General features: G+C 44.9%; 1 protein-coding gene across 1 annotated transcript in view; it reads right to left on the reverse strand.

Annotated features, from left to right (window-relative positions):
* LOC144352418 (telomerase protein component 1-like) overlaps nucleotides 1–24557 on the reverse strand; it is a 104493-nt gene that overhangs the window by 13423 nt on the left and 66513 nt on the right. Inside the window, exons 41-43 of the mRNA XM_085494605.1 lie at nucleotides 23619–23726; nucleotides 21011–21149; nucleotides 19290–19438 (exon numbers count right to left, since the gene is read on the reverse strand). Coding sequence (XP_085350731.1) covers nucleotides 19290–19438; nucleotides 21011–21149; nucleotides 23619–23726 — 396 coding nt within the window. The remainder of the gene's footprint in view (nucleotides 1–19289; nucleotides 19439–21010; nucleotides 21150–23618; nucleotides 23727–24557) is intronic.

The raw sequence follows: 24557 nt of genomic DNA on the forward strand, positions 1-24557 counted from the left end.
CAGTCCAGGTGTTGTATGCATGTCAATAACCCAGCAGTCCAGGTGTTGTATGCATGTCAATAACCCAGCAGTCCAGGTGTTGTATGCATGTCAATAACCCAGCAGTCCAGGTGTTGTATGCATGTCAATAACCCAGCAGTCCAGGTGCTGTATGCATGTCAATAACCCAGCAGTCCAGGTGCTGTATGCATGTCAATAACCCAGCAGTCCAGGTGTTGTATGCATGTCAATAACCCAGCAGTCCAGGTGTTGTATGCATGTCAATAACCCAGCAGTCCAGGTGTTGTATGCATGTCAATAACCCAGCAGTCCAGGTGTTGTATGCATGTCAATAACCCAGCAGTCCAGGTGTTGTATGCATGTCAATAACCCAGCAGTCCAGGTGTTGTATGCATGTCAATAACCCAGCAGTCCAGGTGTTGTATGCATGTCAATAACCCAGCAGTCCAGGTGTTGTATGCATGTCAATAACCCAGCAGTCCAGGTGTTGTATGCATGTCAATAACCCAGCAGTCCAGGTGTTGTATGCATGTCAATAATAACCCAGCAGTCCAGGTGTTGTATGCATGTCAATAACCCAGCAGTCCAGGTGTTGTATGCATGTCAATAACCCAGCAGTCCAGGTGTTGTATGCATGTCAATAACCCATCAGTCCAGGTGTTGTATGCATGTCAATAACCCAGCAGTCCAGGTGTTGTATGCATGTCAATAACCCAGCAGTCCAGGTGTTGTATGCATGTCAATAACCCAGCAGTCCAGGTGTTGTATGCATGTCAATAACCCAGCAGTCCAGGTGTTGTATGCATGTCAATAACCCAGCAGTCCAGGTGTTGTATGCATGTCAATAACCCAGCAGTCCAGGTGTTGTATGCATGTCAATAACCCAGCAGTCCAGGTGCTGTATGCATGTCAATAACCCAGCAGTCCAGGTGTTGTATGCATGTCAATAACCCAGCAGTCCAGGTGCTGTATGCATGTCAATAACCCAGCAGTCCAGGTGCTGTATGCATGTCAATAACCCAGCAGTCCAGGTGTTGTATGCATGTCAATAACCCAGCAGTCCAGGTGCTGTATGCATGTCAATAACCCAGCAGTCCAGGTGCTGTATGCATGTCAATAACCCAGCAGTCCAGGTGCTGTATGCATGTCAATAACCCAGCAGTCCAGGTGCTGTATGCGAGTCAATAACCCAGCAGTCCAGGTGCTGTATGCATGTCAATAACCCAGCAGTCCAGGTGCTGTATGCATGTCAATAACCCAGCAGTCCAGGTGTTGTATGCATGTCAATAACCCAGCAGTCCAGGTGTTGTATGCATGTCAATAACCCAGCAGTCCAGGTGCTGTATGCATGTCAATAACCCAGCAGTCCAGGTGTTGTATGCATGTCAATAACCCAGCAGTCTAGGTGCTGTATGCATGTCAATAACCCAGCAGTCCAGGTGCTGTATGCATGTCAATAACCCAGCAGTCCAGGTGTTGTATGCATGTCAATAACCCAGCAGTCCAGGTGTTGTATGCATGTCAATAACCCAGCAGTCCAGGTGTTGTATGCATGTCAATAACCCAGCAGTCCAGGTGTTGTATGCATGTCAATAACCCAGCAGTCCAGGTGTTGTATGCATGTCAATAACCCAGCAGTCCAGGTGTTGTATGCATGTCAATAACCCAGCAGTCCAGGTGTTGTATGCATGTCAATAACCCAGCAGTCCAGGTGTTGTATGCATGTCAATAACCCAGCAGTCCAGGTGTTGTATGCATGTCAATAACCCAGCAGTCCAGGTGTTGTATGCATGTCAATAACCCAGCAGTCCAGGTGTTGTATGCATGTCAATAACCCAGCAGTCCAGGTGTTGTATGCATGTCAATAACCCAGCAGTCCAGGTGTTGTATGCATGTCAATAATAACCCAGCAGTCCAGGTGTTGTATGCATGTCAATAATAACCCAGCAGTCCAGGTGTTGTATGCATGTCAATAATAACCCAGCAGTCCAGGTGTTGTATGCATGTCAATAACCCAGCAGTCCAGGTGTTGTATGCATGTCAATAACCCAGCAGTCCAGGTGTTGTATGCATGTCAATAACCCAGCAGTCCAGGTGTTGTATGCATGTCAATAACCCAGCAGTCCAGGTGTTGTATGCATGTCAATAACCCAGCAGTCCAGGTGTTGTATGCATGTCAATAACCCAGCAGTCCAGGTGTTGTATGCATGTCAATAACCCAGCAGTCCAGGTGTTGTATGCATGTCAATAACCCAGCAGTCCAGGTGTTGTATGCATGTCAATAACCCAGCAGTCCAGGTGTTGTATGCATGTCAATAACCCAGCAGTCCAGGTGTTGTATGCATGTCAATAACCCAGCAGTCCAGGTGTTGTATGCATGTAAATAACCCAGCAGTCCAGGTGTTGTATGCATGTCAATAACCCAGCAGTCCAGGTGTTGTATGCATGTCAATAACCCAGCAGTCCAGGTGTTGTATGCATGTCAATAACCCAGCAGTCCAGGTGCTGTATGCATGTCAATAACCCAGCAGTCCAGGTGCTGTATGCATGTCAATAACCCAGCAGTCCAGGTGCTGTATGCATGTCAATAACCCAGCAGTCCAGGTGCTGTATGCATGTCAATAACCCAGCAGTCCAGGTGCTGTATGCATGTCAATAACCCAGCAGTCCAGGTGCTGTATGCATGTCAATAACCCAGCAGTCCAGGTGCTGTATGCATGTCAATAACCCAGCAGTCCAGGTGCTGTATGCATGTCAATAACCCAGCAGTCCAGGTGCTGTATGCATGTCAATAACCCAGCAGTCCAGGTGCTGTATGCATGTCAATAACCCAGCAGTCCAGGTGCTGTATGCATGTCAATAACCCAGCAGTCCAGGTGCTGTATGCATGTCAATAACCCAGCAGTCCAGGTGCTGTATGCATGTCAATAACCCAGCAGTCCAGGTGCTGTATGCATGTCAATAACCCAGCAGTCCAGGTGCTGTATGCATGTCAATAACCCAGCAGTCCAGGTGTTGTATGCATGTCAATAACCCAGCAGTCCAGGTGCTGTATGCATGTCAATAACCCAGCAGTCCAGGTGCTGTATGCATGTCAATAACCCAGCAGTCCAGGTGCTGTATGCATGTCAATAACCCAGCAGTCCAGGTGCTGTATGCATGTCAATAACCCAGCAGTCCAGGTGCTGTATGCATGTCAATAACCCAGCAGTCCAGGTGCTGTATGCATGTCAATAACCCAGCAGTCCAGGTGTTGTATGCATGTCAATAACCCAGCAGTCCAGGTGTTGTATGCATGTCAATAACCCAGCAGTCCAGGTGTTGTATGCATGTCAATAACCCAGCAGTCCAGGTGTTGTATGCATGTCAATAACCCATCAGTCCAGGTGTTGTATGCATGTCAATAACCCAGCAGTCCAGGTGTTGTATGCATGTCAATAACCCAGCAGTCCAGGTGTTGTATGCATGTCAATAACCCAGCAGTCCAGGTGTTGTATGCATGTCAATAACCCAGCAGTCCAGGTGCTGTATACATGTCAATAACCCAGCAGTCCAGGTGCTGTATGCATGTCAATAACCCAGCAGTCCAGGTGCTGTATGCATGTCAATAACCCAGCAGTCCAGGTGTTGTATGCATGTCAATAACCCAGCAGTCCAGGTGCTGTATGCATGTCAATAACCCAGCAGTCCAGGTGCTGTATGCATGTCAATAACCCAGCAGTCCAGGTGTTGTATGCATGTCAATAACCCAGCAGTCCAGGTGTTGTATGCATGTCAATAACCCAGCAGTCCAGGTGTTGTATGCATGTCAATAACCCAGCAGTCCAGGTGCTGTATGCATGTCAATAACCCAGCAGTCCAGGTGTTGTATGCATGTCAATAACCCAGCAGTCCAGGTGTTGTATGTATGTCAATAACCCAGCAGTCCAGGTGTTGTATGCATGTCAATAACCCAGCAGTCCAGGTGTTGTATGCATGTCAAAAACCCAGCAGTCCAGGTGTTGTATGCATGTCAATAACCCAGCAGTCCAGGTGTTGTATGCATGTCAATAACCCAGCAGTCCAGGTGTTGTATGCATGTCAATAACCCAGCAGTCCAGGTGTTGTATGCATGTCAATAACCCAGCAGTCCAGGTGTTGTATGCATGTCAATAACCCAGCAGTCCAGGTGTTGTATGCATGTCAATAATAACCCAGCAGTCCAGGTGTTGTATGCATGTCAATAACCCAGCAGTCCAGGTGTTGTATGCATGTCAATAACCCAGCAGTCCAGGTGTTGTATGCATGTCAATAACCCAGCAGTCCAGGTGTTGTATGCATGTCAATAACCCAGCAGTCCAGGTGTTGTATGCATGTCAATAACCCAGCAGTCCAGGTGTTGTATGCATGTCAATAACCCAGCAGTCCAGGTGTTGTATGCATGTCAATAACCCAGCAGTCCAGGTGTTGTATGCATGTCAATAACCCAGCAGTCCAGGTGCTGTATGCATGTCAATAACCCAGCAGTCCAGGTGTTGTATGCATGTCAATAACCCAGCAGTCCAGGTGCTGTATGCATGTCAATAACCCAGCAGTCCAGGTGCTGTATGCATGTCAATAACCCAGCAGTCCAGGTGTTGTATGCATGTCAATAACCCAGCAGTCCAGGTGTTGTATGCATGTCAATAACCCAGCAGTCCAGGTGCTGTATGCATGTCAATAACCCAGCAGTCCAGGTGCTGTATGCATGTCAATAACCCAGCAGTCCAGGTGCTGTATGCATGTCAATAACCCAGCAGTCCAGGTGCTGTATGCATGTCAATAACCCAGCAGTCCAGGTGCTGTATGCATGTCAATAACCCAGCAGTCCAGGTGTTGTATGCATGTCAATAACCCAGCAGTCCAGGTGTTGTATGCATGTCAATAACCCAGCAGTCCAGGTGCTGTATGCATGTCAATAACCCAGCAGTCCAGGTGCTGTATGCATGTCAATAACCCAGCAGTCCAGGTGTTGTATGCATGTCAATAACCCAGCAGTCCAGGTGTTGTATGCATGTCAATAACCCAGCAGTCCAGGTGTTGTATGCATGTCAATAACCCAGCAGTCCAGGTGTTGTATGCATGTCAATAACCCAGCAGTCCAGGTGTTGTATGCATGTCAATAACCCAGCAGTCCAGGTGTTGTATGCATGTCAATAACCCAGCAGTCCAGGTGTTGTATGCATGTCAATAACCCAGCAGTCCAGGTGCTGTATGCATGTCAATAACCCAGCAGTCCAGGTGTTGTATGCATGTCAATAACCCAGCAGTCCAGGTGCTGTATGCATGTCAATAACCCAGCAGTCCAGGTGTTGTATGCACGTCAATAACCCAGCAGTCCAGGTGTTGTATGCACGTCAATAACCCAGCAGTCCAGGTGTTGTATGCATGTCAATAACCCAGCAGTCCAGGTGTTGTATGCATGTCAATAACCCAGCAGTCCAGGTGCTGTATGCATGTCAATAACCCAGCAGTCCAGGTGCTGTATGCATGTCAATAACCCAGCAGTCCAGGTGCTGTATGCATGTCAATAACCCAGCAGTCCAGGTGCTGTATGCATGTCAATAACCCAGCAGTCCAGGTGCTGTATGCATGTCAATAACCCAGCAGTCCAGGTGTTGTATGCATGTCAATAACCCAGCAGTCCAGGTGTTGTATGCATGTCAATAACCCAGCAGTCCAGGTGTTGTATGCATGTCAATAGCCCAGCAGTCCAGGTGCTGTATGCATGTCAATAACCCAGCAGTCCAGGTGCTGTATGCATGTCAATAACCCAGCAGTCCAGGTGCTGTATGCATGTCAATAACCCAGCAGTCCAGGTGTTGTATGCATGTCAATAACCCAGCAGTCCAGGTGTTGTATGCATGTCAATAACCCAGCAGTCCAGGTGTTGTATGCATGTCAATAACCCAGCAGTCCAGGTGTTGTATGCATGTCAATAACCCAGCAGTCCAGGTGTTGTATGCATGTCAATAACCCAGCAGTCCAGGTGTTGTATGCATGTCAATAACCCAGCAGTCCAGGTGTTGTATGCATGTCAATAACCCAGCAGTCCAGGTGTTGTATGCATGTCAATAACCCAGCAGTCCAGGTGTTGTATGCATGTCAATAACCCAGCAGTCCAGGTGCTGTATGCATGTCAATAACCCAGCAGTCCAGGTGTTGTATGCATGTCAATAACCCAGCAGTCCAGGTGTTGTATGCATGTCAATAACCCAGCAGTCCAGGTGTTGTATGCATGTCAATAACCCAGCAGTCCAGGTGTTGTATGCATGTCAATAACCCAGCAGTCCAGGTGCTGTATGCATGTCAATAACCCAGCAGTCCAGGTGCTGTATGCATGTCAATAACCCAGCAGTCCAGGTGTTGTATGCATGTCAATAACCCAGCAGTCCAGGTGTTGTATGCATGTCAATAACCCAGCAGTCCAGGTGTTGTATGCATGTCAATAACCCAGCAGTCCAGGTGTTGTATGCATGTCAATAACCCAGCAGTCCAGGTGTTGTATGCATGTCAATAACCCAGCAGTCCAGGTGTCGTATGCATGTCAATAACCCAGCAGTCCAGGTGTTGTATGCATGTCAATAACCCAGCAGTCCAGGTGTTGTATGCATGTCAATAACCCAGCAGTCCAGGTGTTGTATGCATGTCAATAACCCAGCAGTCCAGGTGTTGTATGCATGTCAATAATAACCCAGCAGTCCAGGTGTTGTATGCATGTCAATAACCCAGCAGTCCAGGTGTTGTATGCATGTCAATAACCCATCAGTCCAGGTGTTGTATGCATGTCAATAACCCAGCAGTCCAGGTGTTGTATGCATGTCAATAACCCAGCAGTCCAGGTGTTGTATGCATGTCAATAACCCAGCAGTCCAGGTGTTGTATGCATGTCAATAACCCAGCAGTCCAGGTGTTGTATGCATGTCAATAACCCAGCAGTCCAGGTGTTGTATGCATGTCAATAACCCAGCAGTCCAGGTGTTGTATGCATGTCAATAACCCAGCAGTCCAGGTGCTGTATGCATGTCAATAACCCAGCAGTCCAGGTGTTGTATGCATGTCAATAACCCAGCAGTCCAGGTGCTGTATGCATGTCAATAACCCAGCAGTCCAGGTGCTGTATGCATGTCAATAACCCAGCAGTCCAGGTGTTGTATGCATGTCAATAACCCAGCAGTCCAGGTGCTGTATGCATGTCAATAACCCAGCAGTCCAGGTGCTGTATGCATGTCAATAACCCAGCAGTCCAGGTGCTGTATGCATGTCAATAACCCAGCAGTCCAGGTGCTGTATGCGAGTCAATAACCCAGCAGTCCAGGTGCTGTATGCATGTCAATAACCCAGCAGTCCAGGTGCTGTATGCATGTCAATAACCCAGCAGTCCAGGTGTTGTATGCATGTCAATAACCCAGCAGTCCAGGTGTTGTATGCATGTCAATAACCCAGCAGTCCAGGTGCTGTATGCATGTCAATAACCCAGCAGTCCAGGTGTTGTATGCATGTCAATAACCCAGCAGTCCAGGTGCTGTATGCATGTCAATAACCCAGCAGTCCAGGTGCTGTATGCATGTCAATAACCCAGCAGTCCAGGTGTTGTATGCATGTCAATAACCCAGCAGTCCAGGTGTTGTATGCATGTCAATAACCCAGCAGTCCAGGTGTTGTATGCATGTCAATAACCCAGCAGTCCAGGTGTTGTATGCATGTCAATAACCCAGCAGTCCAGGTGTTGTATGCATGTCAATAACCCAGCAGTCCAGGTGTTGTATGCATGTCAATAACCCAGCAGTCCAGGTGTTGTATGCATGTCAATAACCCAGCAGTCCAGGTGTTGTATGCATGTCAATAACCCAGCAGTCCAGGTGTTGTATGCATGTCAATAACCCAGCAGTCCAGGTGTTGTATGCATGTCAATAACCCAGCAGTCCAGGTGTTGTATGCATGTCAATAACCCAGCAGTCCAGGTGTTGTATGCATGTCAATAACCCAGCAGTCCAGGTGTTGTATGCATGTCAATAACCCAGCAGTCCAGGTGTTGTATGCATGTCAATAACCCAGCAGTCCAGGTGTTGTATGCATGTCAATAATAACCCAGCAGTCCAGGTGTTGTATGCATGTCAATAACCCAGCAGTCCAGGTGTTGTATGCATGTCAATAACCCAGCAGTCCAGGTGTTGTATGCATGTCAATAACCCAGCAGTCCAGGTGTTGTATGCATGTCAATAACCCAGCAGTCCAGGTGTTGTATGCATGTCAATAACCCAGCAGTCCAGGTGTTGTATGCATGTCAATAACCCAGCAGTCCAGGTGTTGTATGCATGTCAATAACCCAGCAGTCCAGGTGTTGTATGCATGTCAATAACCCAGCAGTCCAGGTGTTGTATGCATGTCAATAACCCAGCAGTCCAGGTGTTGTATGCATGTCAATAACCCAGCAGTCCAGGTGTTGTATGCATGTCAATAACCCAGCAGTCCAGGTGTTGTATGCATGTCAATAACCCAGCAGTCCAGGTGTTGTATGCATGTCAATAACCCAGCAGTCCAGGTGTTGTATGCATGTCAATAACCCAGCAGTCCAGGTGTTGTATGCATGTCAATAACCCAGCAGTCCAGCTGTTGTATGCATGTAAATAACCCAGCAGTCCAGGTGTTGTATGCATGTCAATAACCCAGCAGTCCAGGTGTTGTATGCATGTCAATAACCCAGCAGTCCAGGTGTTGTATGCATGTCAATAACCCAGCAGTCCAGGTGTTGTATGCATGTCAATAACCCAGCAGTCCAGGTGTTGTATGCATGTCAATAACCCAGCAGTCCAGGTGCTGTATGCATGTCAATAACCCAGCAGTCCAGGTGCTGTATGCATGTCAATAACCCAGCAGTCCAGGTGCTGTATGCATGTCAATAACCCAGCAGTCCAGGTGCTGTATGCATGTCAATAACCCAGCAGTCCAGGTGCTGTATGCATGTCAATAACCCAGCAGTCCAGGTGCTGTATGCATGTCAATAACCCAGCAGTCCAGGTGCTGTATGCATGTCAATAACCCAGCAGTCCAGGTGCTGTATGCATGTCAATAACCCAGCAGTCCAGGTGTTGTATGCATGTCAATAACCCAGCAGTCCAGGTGCTGTATGCATGTCAATAACCCAGCAGTCCAGGTGCTGTATGCATGTCAATAACCCAGCAGTCCAGGTGCTGTATGCATGTCAATAACCCAGCAGTCCAGGTGCTGTATGCATGTCAATAACCCAGCAGTCCAGGTGCTGTATGCATGTCAATAACCCAGCAGTCCAGGTGCTGTATGCATGTCAATAACCCAGCAGTCCAGGTGCTGTATGTATGTCAATAACCCAGCAGTCCAGGTGTTGTATGCATGTCAATAACCCAGCAGTCCAGGTGCTGTATGCATGTCAATAACCCAGCAGTCCAGGTGCTGTATGCATGTCAATAACCCAGCAGTCCAGGTGCTGTATGCATGCCAATAACCCAGCAGTCCAGGTGCTGTATGCATGTCAATAACCCAGCAGTCCAGGTGCTGTATGCATGTCAATAACCCAGCAGTCCAGGTGTTGTATGCATGTCAATAACCCAGCAGTCCAGGTGTTGTATGCATGTCAATAACCCAGCAGTCCAGGTGTTGTATGCATGTCAATAACCCAGCAGTCCAGGTGTTGTATGCATGTCAATAACCCATCAGTCCAGGTGTTGTATGCATGTCAATAACCCATCAGTCCAGGTGTTGTATGCATGTCAATAACCCAGCAGTCCAGGTGTTGTATGCATGTCAATAACCCAGCAGTCCAGGTGTTGTATGCATGTCAATAACCCAGCAGTCCAGGTGCTGTATACATGTCAATAACCCAGCAGTCCAGGTGTTGTATGCATGTCAATAACCCAGCAGTCCAGGTGCTGTATGCATGTCAATAACCCAGCAGTCCAGGTGTTGTATGCATGTCAATAACCCAGCAGTCCAGGTGTTGTATGCATGTCAATAACCCAGCAGTCCAGGTGCTGTATGCATGTCAATAACCCAGCAGTCCAGGTGTTGTATGCATGTCAATAACCCAGCAGTCCAGGTGTTGTATGCATGTCAATAACCCAGCAGTCCAGGTGTTGTATGCATGTCAATAACCCAGCAGTCCAGGTGTTGTATGCATGTCAATAACCCAGCAGTCCAGGTGCTGTATGCATGTCAATAACCCAGCAGTCCAGGTGTTGTATGCATGTCAATAACCCAGCAGTCCAGGTGTTGTATGCATGTCAATAACCCAGCAGTCCAGGTGTTGTATGCATGTCAATAACCCAGCAGTCCAGGTGTTGTATGCATGTCAAAAACCCAGCAGTCCAGGTGTTGTATGCATGTCAATAACCCAGCAGTCCAGGTGTTGTATGCATGTCAATAACCCAGCAGTCCAGGTGTTGTATGCATGTCAATAACCCAGCAGTCCAGGTGTTGTATGCATGTCAATAACCCAGCAGTCCAGGTGTTGTATGCATGTCAATAACCCAGCAGTCCAGGTGTTGTATGCATGTCAATAACCCAGCAGTCCAGGTGTTGTATGCATGTCAATAACCCAGCAGTCCAGGTGTTGTATGCATGTCAATAACCCAGCAGTCCAGGTGTTGTATGCATGTCAATAACCCAGCAGTCCAGGTGTTGTATGCATGTCAATAACCCAGCAGTCCAGGTGTTGTATGCATGTCAATAACCCAGCAGTCCAGGTGTTGTATGCATGTCAATAACCCAGCAGTCCAGGTGTTGTATGCATGTCAATAACCCAGCAGTCCAGGTGTTGTATGCATGTCAATAACCCAGCAGTCCAGGTGTTGTATGCATGTCAATAACCCAGCAGTCCAGGTGTTGTATGCATGTCAATAACCCAGCAGTCCAGGTGTTGTATGCATGTCAATAACCCAGCAGTCCAGGTGCTGTATGCATGTCAATAACCCAGCAGTCCAGGTGTTGTATGCATGTCAATAACCCAGCAGTCCAGGTGCTGTATGCATGTCAATAACCCAGCAGTCCAGGTGCTGTATGCATGTCAATAACCCAGCAGTCCAGGTGTTGTATGCATGTCAATAACCCAGCAGTCCAGGTGTTGTATGCATGTCAATAACCCAGCAGTCCAGGTGCTGTATGCATGTCAATAACCCAGCAGTCCAGGTGCTGTATGCATGTCAATAACCCAGCAGTCCAGGTGCTGTATGCATGTCAATAACCCAGCAGTCCAGGTGCTGTATGCATGTCAATAACCCAGCAGTCCAGGTGCTGTATGCATGTCAATAACCCAGCAGTCCAGGTGTTGTATGCATGTCAATAACCCAGCAGTCCAGGTGTTGTATGCATGTCAATAACCCAGCAGTCCAGGTGCTGTATGCATGTCAATAACCCAGCAGTCCAGGTGCTGTATGCATGTCAATAACCCAGCAGTCCAGGTGCTGTATGCATGTCAATAACCCAGCAGTCCAGGTGCTGTATGCATGTCAATAACCCAGCAGTCCAGGTGTTGTATGCATGTCAATAACCCAGCAGTCCAGGTGTTGTATGCATGTCAATAACCCAGCAGTCCAGGTGTTGTATGCATGTCAATAACCCAGCAGTCCAGGTGTTGTATGCATGTCAATAACCCAGCAGTCCAGGTGTTGTATGCATGTCAATAACCCAGCAGTCCAGGTGTTGTATGCATGTCAATAACCCAGCAGTCCAGGTGTTGTATGCATGTCAATAACCCAGCAGTCCAGGTGCTGTATGCATGTCAATAACCCAGCAGTCCAGGTGCTGTATGCATGTCAATAACCCAGCAGTCCAGGTGTTGTATGCATGTCAATAACCCAGCAGTCCAGGTGCTGTATGCATGTCAATAACCCAGCAGTCCAGGTGCTGTATGCATGTCAATAACCCAGCAGTCCAGGTGTTGTATGCATGTCAATAACCCAGCAGTCCAGGTGTTGTATGCATGTCAATAACCCAGCAGTCCAGGTGTTGTATGCATGTCAATAACCCAGCAGTCCAGGTGTTGTATGCATGTCAATAACCCAGCAGTCCAGGTGTTGTATGCATGTCAATAACCCAGCAGTCCAGGTGCTGTATGCATGTCAATAACCCTGCAGTCCAGGTGTTGTATGCATGTCAATAACCCAGCAGTCCAGGTGCTGTATGCATGTCAATAACCCAGCAGTCCAGGTGTTGTATGCATGTCAATAACCCAGCAGTCCAGGTGTTGTATGCATGTCAATAACCCAGCAGTCCAGGTGCTGTATGCATGTCAATAACCCAGCAGTCCAGGTGTTGTATGCATGTCAATAACCCAGCAGTCCAGGTGGTGTATGCATGTCAATAACCCAGCAGTCCAGGTGTTGTATGCATGTCAATAACCCAGCAGTCCAGGTGTTGTATGCATGTCAATAACCCAGCAGTCCAGGTGCTGTATGCATGTCAATAACCCAGCAGTCCAGGTGTTGTATGCATGTCAATAACCCAGCAGTCCAGGTGTTGTATGCATGTCAATAACCCAGCAGTCCAGGTGTTGTATGCATGTCAATAACCCAGCAGTCCAGGTGTTGTATGCATGTCAATAACCCAGCAGTCCAGGTGTTGTATGCGTGTCAATAACCCAGCAGTCCAGGTGCTGTATGCATGTCAATAACCCAGCAGTCCAGGTGTTGTATGCACGTCAATAACCCAGCAGTCCAGGTGCTGTATGCATGTCAATAACCCAGCAGTCCAGGTGTTGTATGCATGTCAATAACCCAGCAGTCCAGGTGTTGTATGCATGTCAATAACCCAGCAGTCCAGGTGTTGTATGCATGTCAATAACCCAGCAGTCCAGGTGCTGTATGCATGTCAATAACCCAGCAGTCCAGGTGCTGTATGCATGTCAATAACCCAGCAGTCCAGGTGTTGTATGCATGTCAATAACCCAGCAGTCCAGGTGTTGTATGCATGTCAATAACCCAGCAGTCCAGGTGTTGTATGCATGTCAATAACCCAGCAGTCCAGGTGCTGTATGCATGTCAATAACCCAGCAGTCCAGGTGTTGTATGCATGTCAATAACCCAGCAGTCCAGGTGCTGTATGCATGTCAATAACCCAGCAGTCCAGGTGTTGTATGCATGTCAATAACCCAGCAGTCCAGGTGTTGTATGCATGTCAATAACCCAGCAGTCCAGGTGCTGTATGCATGTCAATAACCCAGCAGTCCAGGTGCTGTATGCATGTCAATAACCCAGCAGTCCAGGTGTTGTATGCATGTCAATAACCCAGCAGTCCAGGTGCTGTATGCATGTCAATAACCCAGCAGTCCAGGTGTTGTATGCATGTCAATAACCCAGCAGTCCAGGTGTTGTATGCATGTCAATAACCCAGCAGTCCAGGTGTTGTATGCATGTCAATAACCCAGCAGTCCAGGTGTTGTATGCATGTCAATAACCCAGCAGTCCAGGTGCTGTATGCATGTCAATAACCCAGCAGTCCAGGTGTTGTATGCACGTCAATAACCCAGCAGTCCAGGTGCTGTATGCATGTCAATAACCCAGCAGTCCAGGTGTTGTATGCATGTCAATAACCCAGCAGTCCAGGTGTTGTATGCATGTCAATAACCCAGCAGTCCAGGTGCTGTATGCATGTCAATAACCCAGCAGTCCAGGTGCTGTATGCATGTCAATAACCCAGCAGTCCAGGTGTTGTATGCATGTCAATAACCCAGCAGTCCAGGTGCTGTATGCATGTCAATAACCCAGCAGTCCAGGTGTTGTATGCATGTCAATAACCCAGCAGTCCAGGTGGTGTATGCATGTCAATAACCCAGCAGTCCAGGTGTTGTATGCATGTCAATAACCCAGCAGTCCAGGTGTTGTATGCCTGTCAATAACCCAGCAGTCCAGGTGCTGTATGCATGTCAATAACCCAGCAGTCCAGGTGTTGTATGCACGTCAATAACCCAGCAGTCCAGGTGCTGTATGCATGTCAATAACCCAGCAGTCCAGGTGTTGTATGCATGTCAATAACCCAGCAGTCCAGGTGTTGTATGCATGTCAATAACCCAGCAGTCCAGGTGTTGTATGCATGTCAATAACCCAGCAGTCCAGGTGTTGTATGCATGTCAATAACCCAGCAGTCCAGGTGCTGTATGCATGTCAATAACCCAGCAGTCCAGGTGCTGTATGCATGTCAATAACCCAGCAGTCCAGGTGTTGTATGCATGTCAATAACCCAGCAGTCCAGGTGTTGTATGCATGTCAATAACCCAGCAGTCCAGGTGTTGTATGCATGTCAATAACCCAGCAGTCCAGGTGCTGTATGCATGTCAATAACCCAGCAGTCCAGGTGTTGTATGCACGTCAATAACCCAGCAGTCCAGGTGCTGTATGCATGTCAATAACCCAGCAGTCCAGGTGTTGTATGCATGTCAATAACCCAGCAGTCCAGGTGTTGTATGCATGTCAATAACCCAGCAGTCCAGGTGCTGTATGCATGTCAATAACCCAGCAGTCCAGGTGCTGTATGCATGTCAATAACCCAGCAGTCCAGGTGTTGTATGCATGTCAATAACCCAGCAGTCCAGGTGCTGTATGCATGTCAATAACCCAGCAGTCCAGGTGTTGTATGCATGTCAATAACCCAGCAGTCCAGGTGTTGTATGCATGTCAATAACCCAGCAGTCCAGGTGTTGTATGCATGTCAATAACCCAGCAGTCCAGGTGTTGTATGCATGTCAATAACCCAGCAGTCCAGGTGCTGTATGCATGTCAATAACCCAGCAGTCCAGGTGTTGTATGCACGTCAATAACCCAGCAGTCCAGGTGCTGTATGCATGTCAATAACCCAGCAGTCCAGGTGTTGTATGCATGTCAATAACCCAGCAGTCCAGGTGTTGTATGCATGTCAATAACCCAGCAGTCCAGGTGCTGTATGCATGTCAATAACCCAGCAGTCCAGGTGCTGTATGCATGTCAATAACCCAGCAGTCCAGGTGTTGTATGCATGTCAATAACCCAGCAGTCCAGGTGCTGTATGCATGTCAATAACCCAGCAGTCCAGGTGTTGTATGCATGTCAATAACCCAGCAGTCCAGGTGTTGTATGCATGTCAATAACCCAGCAGTCCAGGTGTTGTATGCATGTCAATAACCCAGCAGTCCAGATGTTGTATGCATGTCAATAACCCAGCAGTCCAGGTGCTGTATGCATGTCAATAACCCAGCAGTCCAGGTGCTGTATGCATGTCAATAACCCAGCAGTCCAGGTGTTGTATGCATGTCAATAACCCAGCAGTCCAGGTGTTGTATGCATGTCAATAACCCAGCAGTCCAGGTGCTGTATGCATGTCAATAACTCAGCAGTCCAGGTGCTGTATGCATGTCAATAACCCAGCAGTCCAGGTGCTGTATGCATGTCAATAACCCAGCAGTCCAGGTGCTGTATGCATGTCAATAACCCAGCAGTCCAGGTGCTGTATGCATGTCAATAACCCAGCAGTCCAGGTGCTGTATGCATGTCAATAACCCAGCAGTCCAGGTGCTGTATGCATGTCAATAACCCAGCAGTCCAGGTGCTGTATGCATGTCAATAACCCAGCAGTCCAGGTGTTGTATGCATGTCAATAACCCAGCAGTCCAGGTGTTGTATGCATGTCAATAACCCAGCAGTCCAGGTGTTGTATGCATGTCAATAACCCAGCAGTCCAGGTGTTGTATGCATGTCAATAACCCAGCAGTCCAGGTGTTGTATGCATGTCAATAACCCAGCAGTCCAGGTGTTGTATGCATGTCAATAACCCAGCAGTCCAGGTGCTGTATGCATGTCAATAACCCAGCAGTCCAGGTGCTGTATGCATGTCAATAACCCAGCAGTCCAGGTGTTGTATGCATGTCAATAACCCAGCAGTCCAGGTGTTGTATGCATGTCAATAACCCAGCAGTCCAGGTGTTGTATGCATGTCAATAACCCAGCAGTCCAGGTGTTGTATGCATGTCAATAACCCAGCAGTCCAGGTGTTGTATGCATGTCAATAACCCAGCAGTCCATGTGTTGTATGCATGTCAATAACCCAGCAGTCCAGGTGTTGTATGCATGTCAATAACCCAGCAGTCCAGGTGTTGTAGCATGTCAATAACCCAGCAGTCCAGGTGTTGTATGCATGTCAATAACCCAGCAGTCCAGGTGCTGTATGCATGTCAATAACCCAGCAGTCCAGGTGTTGTATGCATGTCAATAACCCAGCAGTCCAGGTGTTGTATGCATGTCAATAACCCAGCAGTCCAGGTGTTGTATGCATGTCAATAACCCAGCAGTCCAGGTGTTGTATGCATGTCAATAACCCAGCAGTCCAGGTGCTGTATGCATGTCAATAACCCAGCAGTCCAGGTGCTGTATGCATGTCAATAACCCAGCAGTCCAGGTGTTGTATGCATGTCAATAACCCAGCAGTCCAGGTGTTGTATGCATGTCAATAACCCAGCAGTCCAGGTGCTGTATGCATGTCAATAACCCAGCAGTCCAGGTGCTGTATGCATGTCAATAACCCAGCAGTCCAGGTGCTGTATGCATGTCAATAACCCAGCAGTACAGGTGCTGTATGCATGTCAATAACCCAGCAGTCCAGGTGCTGTGTGCATGTCAATAACCCAGCAGTCCAGGTGTTGTATGCATGTCAATAACCCAGCAGTCCAGGTGTTGTATGCATGTCAATAACCCAGCAGTCCAGGTGCTGTATGCATGTCAATAACCCAGCAGTCAAGGTGCTGTATGCATGTCAATAACCCAGCAGTCCAGGTGCTGTATGCATGTCAATAACCCAGCAGTCCAGGTGCTGTATGCATGTCAATAACCCAGCAGTCCAGGTGTTGTATGCATGTCAATAACCCAGCAGTCCAGGTGTTGTATGCATGTCAATAACCCAGCAGTCCAGGTGTTGTATGCATGTCAATAACCCAGCAGTCCAGGTGTTGTATGCATGTCAATAACCCAGCAGTCCAGGTGTTGTATGCATGTCAATAACCCAGCAGTCCAGGTGTTGTATGCATGTCAATAACCCAGCAGTCCAGGTGTTGTATGCATGTCAATAACCCAGCAGTCCAGGTGCTGTATGCATGTCAATAACCCAGCAGTCCAGGTGCTGTATGCATGTCAATAACCCAGCAGTCCAGGTGTTGTATGCATGTCAATAACCCAGCAGTCCAGGTGCTGTATGCATGTCAATAACCCAGCAGTCCAGGTGCTGTATGCATGTCAATAACCCAGCAGTCCAGGTGTTGTATGCATGTCAATAACCCAGCAGTCCAGGTGTTGTATGCATGTCAATAACCCAGCAGTCCAGGTGTTGTATGCATGTCAATAACCCAGCAGTCCAGGTGTTGTATGCATGTCAATAACCCAGCAGTCCAGGTGTTGTATGCATGTCAATAACCCAGCAGTCCAGGTGCTGTATGCATGTCAATAACCCTGCAGTCCAGGTGTTGTATGCATGTCAATAACCCAGCAGTCCAGGTGCTGTATGCATGTCAATAACCCAGCAGTCCAGGTGTTGTATGCATGTCAATAACCCAGCAGTCCAGGTGCTGTATGCATGTCAATAACCCAGCAGTCCAGGTGTTGTATGCATGTCAATAACCCAGCAGTCCAGGTGTTGTATGCATGTCAATAACCCAGCAGTCCAGGTGTTGTATGCATGTCAATAACCCAGCAGTCCAGGTGTTGTATGCATGTCAATAACCCAGCAGTCCAGGTGTTGTATGCATGTCAATAACCCAGCAGTCCAGGTGCTGTATGCATGTCAATAACCCAGCAGTCCAGGTGTTGTATGCATGTCAATAACCCAGCAGTCCAGGTGTTGTATGCATGTCAATAACCCAGCAGTCCAGGTGTTGTATGCATGTCAATAACCCAGCAGTCCAGGTGTTGTATGCATGTCAATAACCCAGCAGTCCAGGTGTTGTATGCATGTCAATAACCCAGCAGTCCAGGTGCTGTATGCATGTCAATAACCCAGCAGTCCAGGTGTTGTATGCACGTCAATAACCCAGCAGTCCAGGTGCTGTATGCATGTCAATAACCCAGCAGTCCAGGTGTTGTATGCATGTCAATAACCCAGCAGTCCAGGTGTTGTATGCATGTCAATAACCCAGCAGTCCAGGTGTTGTATGCATGTCAATAACCCAGCAGTCCAGGTGTTGTATGCATGTCAATAACCCAGCAGTCCAGGTGCTGTATGCATGTCAATAACCCAGCAGTCCAGGTGCTGTATGCATGTCAATAACCCAGCAGTCCAGGTGTTGTATGCATGTCAATAACCCAGCAGTCCAGGTGTTGTATGCATGTCAATAACCCAGCAGTCCAGGTGTTGTATGCATGTCAATAACCCAGCAGTCCAGGTGCTGTATGCATGTCAATAACCCAGCAGTCCAGGTGTTGTATGCACGTCAATAACCCAGCAGTCCAGGTGCTGTATGCATGTCAATAACCCAGCAGTCCAGGTGTTGTATGCATGTCAATAACCCAGCAGTCCAGGTGTTGTATGCATGTCAATAACCCAGCAGTCCAGGTGCTGTATGCATGTCAATAACCCAGCAGTCCAGGTGTTGTATGCATGTCAATAACCCAGCAGTCCAGGTGTTGTATGCATGTCAATAACCCAGCAGTCCAGGTGCTGTATGCATGTCAATAACCCAGCAGTCCAGGTGTTGTATGCATGTCAATAACCCAGCAGTCCAGGTGTTGTATGCATGTCAATAACCCAGCAGTCCAGGTGTTGTATGCATGTCAATAACCCAGCAGTCCAGGTGTTGTATGCATGTCAATAACCCAGCAGTCCAGGTGCTGTATGCATGTCAATAACCCAGCAGTCCAGGTGCTGTATGCATGTCAATAACCCAGCAGTCCAGGTGTTGTATGCATGTCAATAACCCAGCAGTCCAGGTGTTGTATGCATGTCAATAACCCAGCAGTCCAGGTGCTGTATGCATGTCAATAACCCAGCAGTCCAGGTGTTGTATGCATGTCAATAACCCAGCAGTCCAGGTGCTGTATGCATGTCAATAACCCAGCAGTCCAGGTGTTGTATGCATGTCAATAACCCAGCAGTCCAGGTGTTGTATGCATGTCAATAACCCTGTTGCCAACAGCAATTTTGGAGTTATCATGTCTACAAAGACTTTTAATGACAAGCAATTATGACAAAATAGACAGGAATTTCATTCATATGATACAGTCTTACCCATCTCTCTAACAAGTGTGAATAAAACCACAAAACAGAATCTCAAAAGATAGACTCACCACAAGTGGTTTCCATATTTTGACAGATCCATCATCACTAGCAGTTGCCACAATCACATCATCTAATTTCACTTTTTTCTTGTCTTCTACTTCAATTTTGCTTTCATCAGCTTCAACCTCAGCTCCCCATGAGTCAAGACTTGAGTTATCTACAAAATAATAATACAGTAATATGCAATATATTTAAATGATGAAACCTTAGAGAACATCAAAGTGTATGAACTGTCTACATCAAGTTATTAGTTCACATGGGAGTTGAATAGGATTTAAAGTGTTACACATGATTTGGTGTCAAATTGCCTTGATCTACAATAAAGTCCAAGCTCAATTAAACATTTAGCTACCAGTCACTGGAAGCCAAGTGGTTGTCGCATCAGACTCATGGCCGGTAGACCCAAGTTCAAATTCCACCTTAGGCTGAACATCAAAAGTATGTTTAGTATGCCACAGATTCAATAGGAAGGCCAATTCCACTGGCCAAGATTCATTCACTAAATAATGAATGCAACTTTGGGGGAACCTTGGTTAAGGTCCGCAGGTGCTTGAGTTCGACCAAGCCTGGTTGATGCCAGGATAGCGCATTAAAATTGCCATTTGATAGAGAGATGGCCACACAGCCGTGTCATGTAGTCCCAAACATGAATATGACTTCTGTGACAAAAATGCACTATGTGTCAGCAATAGCACTTGCAATTGGCACGTACAAAAAAAAGTCAGGAGAGACAACAGTGACATTCAATGGCACAAAAAAATAAATAAAAACAAACAAACATTTAGCTTGCTTAATATGGCCTAGCTGTTTTAAAAAAAATACTGTAACAACATATCTAAATTGTACAGTGCAATCTGCCAAAATATGTTTTATATTAGTAACATAATTCAATACTACAAAGAATAAGTTGAAATTCCGGTTACAATAATACTCACTTTCAAAATTACGAGTTTTTATAAAAAAGCAAAGCCAGCTTAGAAGTTTAGTTACAACAGAACTATACTTTATGTAACCATAGTATTTTAAATTATGGTCAAATAAAACTATTACATAATCTAGTTAGTTAATCTCAGCTCATCTCAGATGAGTACTGTAAAAGGGTTAATTATTCACTGGGTTTTAATTTTGCTTATTTCACAGACTGGAAAATGTGCTAAATTAAAACCCAGTAAATATGTAAAATTTAGCATAGAACACATTATCTAAATGATAAAACCGTGAATTTAAAACCCACTGAATATGACTGAAATGGTAAATCAGCGAAATTTAAAACCAGTGAAAATTAGTCATTTTACAATATTTAATATTCCTAATTAAGTAAACAAATGACTCGCATTCAGTATTTACTTGTTGTATGATCATAATGGTTTCCACTAAGTATGGTCATGGCTAACACATTTTTGAAACAGTATTTTCTGAAACTTTGCTAAATTATACTTGAGATTGAAATTTTGAGATTGAAATTCCGAAGAAAATAATTTGTGCACCCTAACTAGTTTTTGGCTTATGAACCAGAACTGTATCATATTTTAATGTTATGAAGAAATCACAGAATAATTGATATGAATCTAATGAAAACAATTTTGGATACCCCTGATTTTCATTCTTTGTCATCAATTTGATGGAACCTTTTATTCAGAAAAATATCAAGAATTTTTTTATTATTTCCACAAATTAGTGATAATTGCCTGCATTTACCTCCAATTACTGGAGAAAAGAAATAACTTACCATCATTCTCTTTACTAGCTATGTATATATCACATCCATTTACACGATTTGTATGACCATATAAGGTAGTGATCTCAGCCCCCTTATGTGACCAGACTTTAACACTACCATCATAACATGTAGATACGATACAACCATGCTGAAAAAATAAATGTATGCACTGATTGACAAATGTTTCAGTTAACGTTCATAAAGTTAACATGAATATACACACAAAACAATGTTTTATGTGTTTCATGTGCCATGTTTCATGTGAACTATGTCTTTCTGTGCACATGTTGCTGATACCCTGCAATTACTCTAATGATATATTTGATATACCAGTACTGTTTTATATCACTATATAACAAAAACTATGTTCATTATGTTATATGTTGCTATGGTATATTGGTATATAACAACAGCTATGTTCATTATGTAGCTATGTTGCTGATACCAGTTACACTCATGATACTATAACATATTTTATTTTAGCTGGAATTAATTTTGGATGTTTTGTATGGAATTTATTTTCACTGATTCCTGATGAGTTGAATGTAAAATATAGGAAAAAAGGGTATATTCGCTGAATTTTATTTTCACTGAATCATTCCTTCAGGGTAAATAGCGAAAAAAAAATTCCAAGCAAAAATAAAGTATTTTACACTATCGTTTTATATCAGTGTATAAACGAAAGCTATGTTCATAATGTACTATGTTGGTCATACCGGGCACTCACAGTGTGTGTGTGTGTGTGTGTGTGTGTGTGTGTGTGTGGTGTGTGTGTGTGTGTGTGTGTGTGTGTGTGTGTGTGTGTGTGTGTGTGTGTGTGTGTGTGTGTGTGTGTGTGTGTGTGTGTGTGTGTGTGTGTGTGTGTGTGTGTGTGTGTGTGTGTGTGTGTGTGTGTGTGTGTGTGTGTGTGTGTGTGTGTGTGTGTGTGTGTGTGTGTGTGTGTGTGTGTGTGTGTGTGTGTGTGTGTGTGTGTGTGTGTGTGTGTGTGTGTGTGTGTGTGTGTGTGTGTGTGTGTGTGTGTGTGTGTGTGTGTGTGTGTGTGTGTGTGTGTGTGTGTGTGTGTGTGTGTGTGTGTGTGTGTGTGTGTGTGTGTGTGTGTGTGTGTGTGTGTGTGTGTGTGTGTGTGTGTGTGTGTGTGTGTGTGTGTGTGTGTGTGTGTGTGTGTGTGTGTGTGTGTGTGTGTGTGTGTGTGTGTGTGTGTGTGTGTGTGTGTGTGTGTGTGTGTGTGTGTGTGTGTGTGTGTGTGTGTGTGTGTGTGTGTGTGTGTGTGTGTGTGTGTGTGTGTGTGTGTGTGTGTGTGTGTGTGTGTGTGTGTGTGTGTGTGTGTGTGTGTGTGTGTGTGTGTGTGTGTGTGTGTGTGTGTGTGTGTGTGTGTGTGTGTGTGTGTGTGTGTGTGTGTGTGTGTGTGTGTGTGTGTGTGTGTGTGTGTGTGTGTGTGTGTGTGTGTGTGTGTGTGTGTGTGTGTGTGTGTGTGTGTGTGTGTGTGTGTGTGTGTGTGTGTGTGTGTGTGTGTGTGTTTGTTTGTTTGTTTGTTTGTTTGTTTGTTTGTTTGTTTGTTTGTTTGTTTGTTTGTTTGTTTGTTTGTTTGTTTGTTTGTTTGTTTGTTTGTTTGTTTGTTTGTTTGTTTGTTTGTTTGTTTGTTTGTTTGTTTGTTTGTTTGTTTGTTTGTTTGTTTGTTTGTTTGTTTGTTTGTTTGTTTGTTTGTTTGTTTGTTTGTTTGTTTGTTTGTTTGTTTGTTTGTTTGTTTGTTTGTTTGTTTGTTTGTTTGTTTGTTTGTTTGTTTGTTTGTTTGTTTGTTTGTTTGTTTGTTTGTTTGTTTGTTTGTTTGTTTGTTTGTTTGTTTGTTTGTTTGTTTGTTTGTTTGTTTGTTTGTTTGTTTGTTTGTTTGTTTGTTTGTTTGTTTGTTTGTTTGTTTGTTTGTTTGTTTGTTTGTTTGTTTGTTTGTTTGTTTGTTTGTTTGTTTGTTTGTTTGTTTGTTTGTTTGTTTGTTTGTTTGTTTGTTTGTTTGTTTGTTTGTTTGTTTGTTTGTTTGTTTGTTTGTTTGTTTGTTTGTTTGTTTGTTTGTTTGTTTGTTTGTTTGTTTGTTTGTTTGTTTGTTTGTTTGTTTGTTTGTTTGTTTGTTTGTTTGTTTGTTTGTTTGTTTGTTTGTTAGTTAGTTAGTTAGTTAGTTAGTTAGTTAGTTAGTTAGTTAGTTAGTTAGTTAGTTAGTTAGTTAGTTAGTTAGTTAGTTAGTTAGTTAGTTAGTTAGTTAGTTAGTTTGTTAGTTTGTTAGTTTGTTTGTTTGTTTGTTTGTTTGTTTGTTTGTTTGTTTGTTTGTTTGTTAGTTAGTTAGTTAGTTAGTTAGTTAGTTAGTTAGTTAGTTAGTTAGTTAGTTAGTTAGTTAGTTAGTTAGTTAGTTAGTTAGTTAGTTAGTTAGTTAGTTAGTTAGTTAGTTAGTTAGTTAGTTAGTTAGTTAGTTAGTTAGTTAGTTAGTTAGTTAGTTAGTTAGTTATTTATTTATTTATTTATTTATTTATTTATTTATTTATTTATTTATTTATTTATTTATTTATTTATTTATTATGTTCTATGTGCATACATGAATAAAATTTCATGTTGTCACTTTATTGTAACTTACTTTGAATGCTACAGAGTTAATAGCACTAGTATGCCCCACTAGCTTCGTCTTCTCTTTCAATGATACCATGTCCCAAATTTTCAAAGTGAAATCATTGGATGCAGTCACCTAGTATGGAAATAAACATGAAATGATCTATTAATCTTTCAAGAATAAACCAAGCATAACTACTAGTAACAACTACTGACTACCATACCACAACATAAACCAAGTCTGACCAAGTATAATTACTAGGTAACAACTGTTGGTTATCACTCTGATCTGATCAATCTAATCTAGACATTAACAACTAATGGTTACCACTCACCACAATATTACCCAGATCTGACCAAGCACAACTACCTAGTAACAACTGTTGGCTATCACACTATAACTCTGATCTGACCAATCACAACTAGACATTAACTAGTGGTTACCACTCACCACAATATCACCTAGATCTGACAAAGCACAAGTAGCCAGTAACAACTGTTGGCTATCACACTATCACTCTGATCTGATCAATCTAATCTAGACATTAACAACTAATGGTTACCACTCACCACAATATTACCCAGACCTGACCAAGCACAACTACCTAGTAACAAGTCATTGTCAATGACACGTCCCCGTTCCGTTCATATTTGAGTGACATATACATTCAAAGCAGATCATGACCGAAATGCACCTGCATATGTACAACACATTGTGCTAAATCTGAACAAAATCCATCCATGCATGACTGAGATCCGGTTCTGGAATTGTGAAAATACGTGATTTTGATGCATTTTCGGCCTTAAAATGGCCATCATTCCGCTATTGTTAAGCAGATCATGAAACAAATGCACATACATATTTGTGACATGATGTACCTTGTGTGTGTGAAGTTTGAACTCGATCAATCCAAGCATGTCTCAGATACGGATCCAGAACTGAATTCTTTAAAACAAAATGGCCGCC

The sequence above is a fragment of the Saccoglossus kowalevskii genome, chromosome 20 (assembly GCF_978046115.1).
Source record: "Saccoglossus kowalevskii chromosome 20, keSacKowa6.1, whole genome shotgun sequence".
Lineage (NCBI taxonomy): Eukaryota > Metazoa > Hemichordata > Enteropneusta > Harrimaniidae > Saccoglossus > Saccoglossus kowalevskii.